Source organism: Propithecus coquereli, unplaced genomic scaffold (genome assembly GCF_000956105.1).
Source record: "Propithecus coquereli isolate 6110/MARCELLA unplaced genomic scaffold, Pcoq_1.0 Scaffold184, whole genome shotgun sequence".
Lineage (NCBI taxonomy): Eukaryota > Metazoa > Chordata > Mammalia > Primates > Indriidae > Propithecus > Propithecus coquereli.
The window spans coordinates 3,505,608-3,513,787 of NW_012143190.1; the positions used below are offsets into that span (position 1 = coordinate 3,505,608).

The 8,180-nt window shown below is 46.7% G+C and overlaps 1 protein-coding gene across 2 annotated transcripts in view; it reads left to right on the plus strand.

Annotated features, from left to right (window-relative positions):
* The first annotated feature begins 3,018 nt into the window (after positions 1-3,018).
* Positions 3,019-8,180, plus strand: part of CHRNA7 (cholinergic receptor, nicotinic, alpha 7 (neuronal)) — a 109,252-nt gene continuing 104,090 nt past the window's right edge. Inside the window, exons 1-2 of one of the 2 annotated variants that reach the window (XM_012642697.1) lie at positions 3,019-3,185; positions 3,427-3,566. In XM_012642697.1, the coding sequence (XP_012498151.1) occupies positions 3,131-3,185; positions 3,427-3,566 (195 nt within the window). In that variant the 5' untranslated portion in view covers positions 3,019-3,130. The remainder of the gene's footprint in view (positions 3,186-3,426; positions 3,567-8,180) is intronic. The other variant, XM_012642696.1, reaches the window with a different exon arrangement.

The window sequence follows — 8,180 nt, forward strand, 5'->3', positions numbered from 1 at the left end:
CGCCATAATTGTGTGAGTCATTCCTTATAATAAATTATGTATATATTCTTATAAGAAATATCTTTATATATAATATATAAATACATAAATTCCTCTAAAATCTACTGAGAAACTAAATTCAGCAGTTAACCAAATCCATGATTAAGTGAATCTGGTTTGATGTCTTTCATCACTATTGAAAATTTCTCAGAATTCTTTGAATATTGCTTTTGCCTCATATCGTATTCACTCTCCATTTGATGAAAGGATCTTGTACCCCTGAACGATCTGGTGAGGAGGGTAGCCACCCAGGAGAGCACTTGATCTTTTTGATTATGGTGTGAGACAGCAATAAACTTCGGCAGTGTTAAGCCAACGAGAATTGAGGGTTATCACTGCGGCTGACCTTATCCATCATGCTCAATAGCTTTAGCATTTTAAACATACTAATTTTATAATTTTTTTCAGATTATCTTATTATCCCAAATTGTGGGGCACAAATTTTCCTATTTATTCTGCCCTCAGATCTTCCCTTACTATTGACTATTGCCTCATGTGATGTATAGTTTATTTCCTTCAATGTTTTCTATTTTTTATTTTGAACTTAACGTTCGTGACTCTTGTGATTTCTCTTTTTTTGAGTCTCATGTGTGTAAAGTTAAAAAGTCTTCCTCCAGAGGAATTTGTGAATTCCAAACCATGCGGGTAGTATACATTTGGACTCCACAACTAAGCCTAATGTGCTTTTGGATTTTTAAATTACAATTACCTTTTTTTCCCTATTTAGAGTCCAAGCAGAAAACATGCTTTCTCTCTCTTTCCCGGGTCATGGCTGGGGTTTTCTGTTCTTTTCCATATAAGGGGAAATTTTTCCAGTCTCTGGATTTATGTGGTTCTCTTTGTTCCAGTTTCCCACCTTTCATAGGCCCACAGCCCAAAGTCAGCTTGCCTCCCTGGAGTGTGTTAAAATTTCAGACTCTTATCCTTAGATTCCATATTTTTGATATGCTCAAGTGTGTATTAATTTTCTGTCATATTTCACTTACCATTTCATTATGTTGGAAATGGGAGTGATGGTGGGACCAGTATGGCTCAGTCAGCTCTATTCTGGGAAATTTCCTACTCCTTTCTTCATTTTACAAATGAAAACCCTGAGTCCCGTAGATAGGAGTGAGCACAGCCAAACTCACAGACCTACTTAAAGGCACAGTGGAGACTGGAATTTATTTTTCACATGTACGGCACTTCCAAATTACAAACTCAGACAGTGGATTGTGCTTGTAGGTCTCGAAGTGCCTAGCTAGCTGATAACGGGATAAATAAATATTCATTGACTACTGGTCCTACCTGAAAGTGGTTTATTTCTAGGTTTCTGATATTCTGGGGTGCAATGGAGGTAAGAAAGCAGTTCTGGTTTCAGGAACGTGATCCCACAGACTATACTCCAGAAAAAAAAAATTCCCTCTTGGCCCCGTGGGCTCATGGCCCTTCAGAATGGAAGGCAGGCGCTTAGGCGCTCTCGACAAGTGCGCAGGAGAGTGAACACCAACATTCACATGACCAGTGGAGGCAGCGTGCCAGGGAGACTCTTTCAGTCGATGCCTCATGTGGTTCCTTTATTCTGTTATTTGGTTTTATTTCCCCTCTCTCATTCCCCCTTTGCTAGCGGCCAATCCCCTGTAGCTCATTCCTTCACCAAGTGCCTGCTTTGTAGTATTCAGACTGCTGGAGAGGGTGGGGGACTCAGGAGCCAGATGCAGCTAAGCACACGCTGGTCTGCTCTCCAGGATGCCCCCTTCCCTGGCAGAACATCTGTTCTCCTTTGAGGTGAACCCAGGTCAGTTGTCACCTCTTGTATGAACCTTTCCCAAGAAAGAGTTAATCCTCCTCCTTCTAGGCTCTTAATACAGTTATCAAATCCTATACTTATTATTTCTTTATACAAGTGTCCGTTAACAGGAATGAATTTGCTTCCAGACACTTCATTGCAAGGGCTCTGCATTTCACCATTCTTCCAAATTAAATAACTTAGGCTCAGTCCCCCATTCCTGTTACTGGTGTACGTTCAAGCTCAGTCGCCTTTTGGTGAGCCTTTCCCTCGTTCTTGATGTCATTCAAGAATCCTGTGTTTTAGGCAGTTCAGAAATGTGCAATGCAAGGCCCAGAGGAGTTGAACTGGTGTAGCTCAGATGCTTTGGGGTCTGCAGGAAGGCAGGCGACAGCGCCCCCTACAGGGACGCAAGGAGCCAGAGCCCTACTGTCCTGGGCTTTCTGCAGCCCACTTCTGGGAGCAAATGGGACAGAGCTTTCAGTTACTTTTGAAGCTACTCCTTCCTTTCCTTCCCTTTTCCAGAATCACGCCTCCTCTTCAACACCAAGAACTCTCTCCACACTGCACTCCCTGGACCTCCCTGGCTGTTGTCCTCTCCAGGCTTGCCCTTCCCATCAACTCCACTGCGCTCAAAAAGGCCTGGATAAGAACACCAAGTTTTGGCTTTCCTTTCCAGCAAGGAGTTGGGAGTTAACTTTTGAATCTTTTGAATTTCTTTTAAAAGAGAATGAGACATGCATTAGGGTAGCTACTGAGAATCCCCTAACACACTTTCCCAGCATCTCTCCTCCCCCATAGACTGCCGCCAGCACTTCCAGAAGCCAGTCCGACTCTAGCTAGTGACGCCCAGTTCCGGATCGCTGCCATCCGTTTGCTGGCGTGGGGGACGGAGTCCTGGAGGACTGGATCCCAGAATTGCCGGGACTGTCTGCCTACTGCCCGGCGCAGCTTCTCGCTCAGAGTGGGAGGGGGCGGAGAGGGGACAAAGGACCGAAGGGAAAGGCAGAGCGGCCTTGGACAGCCCCTGGCATGGCTGGAGGCGCGGTGCGGAGGGACAGCTCCCAGCGTCCGGTCGTACCTCCCGCTCGCCCTCGCGGGCAGCGGTTCCTCGGGCGGCCGCGGAGACGACCGGCCCGCGAGGGGCGTGGGGACGGGGCCCGTCACGTGGAGAGGCGCGCGGGGGCGGGCGGGGCGGGGACGCGCTCGGCTCTTTAAAGGCGCGCGAGCCGAGCCCGCGAGGCGGTTCTGCGGCCGCAGGCGCAGGCCCGGCAGACAGCCGAGACGCGGGGCGCGCCGCCCGCGGCAGCTCCGGGACTCAACATGCGCGGCTCGGCGGGAGGCGTCTGGCTGGCGCTGGCCGCGTCGCTCCTGCACGGTAAAGCGGCCGCGGCTCCCCGCCCTCCGCTCCTCCGTGGGATCCCCGGCGCACCCCGGGCGGCTCTGTGCGTCCCGCGCCTGGGCCAGGTTGGGGTCTCCCCGCCCGCGAGGGGCCGCGGGGCGCTGCTGGGCTGCTCGTCTGGGCGGTGCTGGGTGGGCGGCGGGGGTCGCGGGCAGGGGCTTGGGCATCCCCCCGCTGGCCTTCCCTGAGCAGCCTGCCCGCGACTCCTCTCCTTAAGTGTCCCTGCAAGGCGAGTTCCAGAGGAAGCTCTACAAGGAGCTGGTCAAGAACTACAACCCCTTGGAGAGGCCCGTGGCCAACGACTCCCAGCCGCTCACTGTCTACTTCTCCCTGAGCCTTCTGCAGATCATGGACGTGGTGAGTGCCAGCCGGCGGCAGGGCTGCCCCTCTCCCCGCCCGGGGCTCTCAGGGTTGTGAAAGCGAAGGGTAGCGGACACCCTAGCTGGCCGGAGAGGCGCGGCCCGGACGTGCTCTGACCCCATCCTGGGTCTGCCTTCTGTCTCCGTCTCCCCGCCCGCCAAGGAGGGACTTGGGGAGGCTTGTTCCCTAGCCCTGGCCACCTGTGCGTGGGTACTGGGTCCTGCCTTTCCCCCAGCTTAGAAACTCAGGGGAAAGCACCGTCTAAGTCTGAAATCAGCGCAAGAACGGGGTGAGAATGTTTAGTCTCCCTTTACAGTGTAAGTGTTGACATGCAGTCCAGCATTCTGTGTCAGTTTAACCATTTCTAGACTTTTCTGCCGCCCCTGTCATGTAACTTCGTTGGCTAGGGGCCTGGCCCTGGGCTTTGTGGCTGGTGAATGTGTCCAGGCAGAGAGTAGAGGGCCGGCTGTGGGCGTTGGGACACCCCCACATCCCAGTAATGGACATGCTATGCCTTCCGTGGCTCTGAGGACTCCACGCCAGAGATAGCCTTGCCCGTCTCTTCAGGCAGCTGCCAGCTCCATGGGCCTCTTGCCTTGCGGCCTCATTAGTGCTCACTTCAGTTGGTGAATCAATGTGAACTTGTCATTTGTTTCTCTAGATTGCTTTGGACAGTCAGTTTTCATCGGTATGTCCTTTACACAATACAAATACTTTGCAAAAGAATTTAATTCATTATAAATGGGTTTGAGTGTGGGGGAAGGTGGGGCAAAGGGCTAAAGCTGTTCCTCAGGAGAGAAGAACATGGCAGGAAAGAGGTGAGAGGATAGCCACAATCCCAACTAGGAAGTGCTAAGAGCCACCAGCGGAGTTTAAGTGAGTAAGATGACAGGTGTTACTTCATAATCCTACCAGTAGTTACCCACACTGCCATGTGGATGCATGTGCTATCACTTAACCTGGTTAAAACTGCTGTGATGAATAGCTTCCTTCCCGACGATACACCTGCCTCAAATGCATGCTTTCTCATATAGACAGAATCATGCTTTAAAATGCTGAATGTGTATGTGATGATGTGACAAAGTTATCATGAGAAGAGAGCTGTAGGGGAAGACAGGTGCAGTCACGGGGGTTACAAAACAGCAAAAGTTGCTGTTTCCAGAGCAGCTCCTCTGTTACTTCAAGGAGCGGAGGATTTGTACTTGGGATCCTTGGTGGGTTCTGGCTTTGCTAGTTTCTGGATGTTTCATCTTAGGTTAATTTCTTAAGCAGCCTGAGCCTTGGCTTTCCATTTAGTAAAATGGACACTGTAGTACTTCATTGGTCGTTATGACGAACTAAAGAATGTGGAGACAACTTTAAGAGACCTCAAAGCAAAACATGTGACTTTGGCCATTTTTATACAAAAACCACATGAGAAAGGACCAGGCAGCTGAGCTACCACACCCCACAGGTGGCGCATGATAGGATGAGAAAGGGATGTCAGCTCCCTCTGCTCCCACTTGCCCAGGGGATGTTCCAGCCAGGCTGCCTCACGGTGCCTGTCTGCCCCACAGGTGCATCTCGTGGCAGGTGGTCCTTTCCTTCTGCTGGCTGGCTGGTTGGGTTAGGGGTGATGATGCAGTAACAGCTCCGCTGGGGAGCAGGAGTGAGTGAGCATAGCAGGCAGCTAAGGCTGTAGCAGCCCCCTTTGCAGAAGAGACCACTCATGGAGAAGCAGCAAGATTTTGTTTTGGGCACTTCTGCCTCTTTTAGTTAAGGAACCAGGTTAATAGGAGAAATGTTGAGTCTTAGAAATTTAAGCGTAAGTGTTACACAATGTGGAAATTAAAAAAAAAAAAAACTTAACGCTTTAGAAACTTAAAAAAAAAAGTAACAAATCATGAGCGCTGAGTGTCATGGGCATTCCAGGTTTACAGACAGATGTGAAGAAGGCTTTCAGCAGCCTCCTGGGAGGCCGGAATGGGTGAAAGTCTCTGTCTCACCTTAGCCATTGGAGCTAGCTATGAACACACTGACTTCCCAGCCAGGCAGTGCTGTGTGTTCATGGAGTGGCCTTGAGCAAATGACTTCACCTTTCTAAGCCCTTTTTTCTCATGTGTTAAATGAGAATAATAATACCTACTTCACAGGGTTTTGAAAGGATTAAATTAGAGAAAGAGCTTGCCACACACTGATGATTTACTGAAGGTTTGCTCCATCTTAATTATGTGGCTACTCAACTCAAAAATCAGGAAATCTATGCCTAGAAAGGTGTGGTTGCTTGCCCAGGGCCACTTAGTGATTAGAGGCAGGGTTATGAGGGAGATCTCTATGTGATTCACAAGTCCTTTGTCCTGCTTCTGCTGCCTCCTTTAGACTTGGTAACTTCTGCAGAACAAAGTCAGCTTAATTTATTTAAACTGTCTGAACTGTAACTGATTAAATATGACTATCCTGAGATCCTGGGTGAAAGGAAGTCTCCGTGTCAGACATAACGAAATATGCAAACATTTGTATTCCAGCCTGACTTGGCTCTGCCTGCTTTTGAAGCACAGCCAAGTCTATCCAGCAGAAATCTCAGCACTCTGGACAGAGACACAATGGTTCTCATAAAGGATTCATTCCTATGGCAAAATTTTGGCTGGTATAGAGTCTCTTTACATAGCTGTCCATTTTGACTGGGCTGTTCTAGAGATCATAACTGTTGTTTTTCTGATCCCAAATCTTGTCATTGTTTTCTTTTTTGTCAGCATAGATTTCCTGACTGGAGTGATAGGAATATGGCATGTAATACGACATATTTGATTTTCATGAAAGATCATTTACTCTTTCCTCAATTTATTCCACATATACTGGTTGAGCTCCTGTTGTAGAACTGATAGATTCTGAGAATTCACAGAATAAGAGACTGTTTTTACTTTCAGAGATCTCATCATCTGGCTAGGGGACTAATAAGTAAATCCAAGATTACTACATGCGATGAAATTTAACGTAATATCTATACAAAGTGCCGCAGATCTACAAAGGGAAAACATTACTTCCAACCAGGGTGGCTGACAATGGTTTCAAAGAGGAAGTAGTTAGAGTTTTAAAAGTGAGAAAAATTTTTCTGGTTGAAGAAAACAGGAAAGGCTTTCCAGGTCGTGGTAACAGGGTGAGGAAAGTTAGAAAGCACGGTGGAAGACAGCGCAGGGTGTATTATGTGGCACTCTGGCTCCCTGCTGATATTTACTGCAAGTTTTGCTGCAAGACTTTTCTGAAAATTTAATGTGCTATGTTTATTGAGACGTTCTAAAAGAAGGATATAGTATTAACTAGTAGTTTTACAGACCCCTTTGTACGAATTATGATCTGGGAGCACACCTTACTAGGGGGAGGCTATGATTTTTCTTTGGTAGGCGGTGCTAGATGAGTCTGGGACAGTAGGGGTGCAATCTGTGAGGTGTCCTGAATGTCTCTGCAGAGTTCTCATTTTATCTGGCCTTAGTCTGGGCTTCTCTGATGGCATGAGGAAGAGGCTATATGCCAGGGGTTTTGTGAAGCTGTAAGACCAGCTTGCCATTGCATATTGTCCTAGAAATGGGAACAGTCCAAACCATGATACTTATATTAAATCCAACAAGTATAAATTATGGATTAGAATGAAAAAGTGTGCATACATATGAAAGACAAAACATGAGTCGTTTAAGGAGTGTTTTCACCTGCTCTGGTCTGTTCTAACTTTTCAGCAGGCTCCTTGGTGAAACACTAGGTAGAGAGTGGGAGGGTATGGTGGGTTTTTACGCAGGGGAGGGAAGTAACCAGATCTATGTTTAGGTAGAGGATGCTGATAGCAGTGAGTGTGGGATAGGTTAAAGAGGAGAGAAAGTGTGGGTAAGGGAGAAGGAGTTCAAAACTAGGGTGGCCCCTGTGAGAATGTGGAGAAAGGGACAGCTTCAAGAGAAGTTTTGGATATACTGTCTATGATATATAACGGTGTATATAAACATCATGTATATACATCTATAAATTTATGAAGTGACAGTGCCTAAATTATTCCTAAATGCATACTGTGACTAATGGTGGTTATTAATTTACTTCCTGGGCTTGTAACTGGGCTGGGAATGAGATAATACATGAGAAATCATTTTGAAGTGATGCATATGTATGGTTCTAATCTGCCAAGTTTCCATAATAGTTCTCCGTTATTTGTTCTATTTAGTCAGTTACCTGGGCACACACATACAAAGGCCCTTCTAAATGTTGATTTGCATAAAATAAAAGTACATGGTTATGCAAGCTTGTCCAGAAGGCAAGGTGATTAAAATGAATAATATGAATCAACACATAATTATACACAAATATAAAACACATAATTAAGCAAGAATGATTTTTTGTATTTTATAGATTTTGGAAGCACATTCAACTTTTTGGAAGCTCTAGTCACAAGACAATAAAACTAAGTGGTCACACATTTAGGGTTTGCTACTGAAGATTGCAGGCATAGTTGTAGACCCCAGTATCCTAAGGGCTTATGTATTATCTGGAATCCCTTTGGTGGCCCTCAGCTTAGATTCACCAGATTTATGAATTTACATTTAGTAGGCACTATTTAAAGTGCTACCACTCCAACTAAATATTATCAAATAT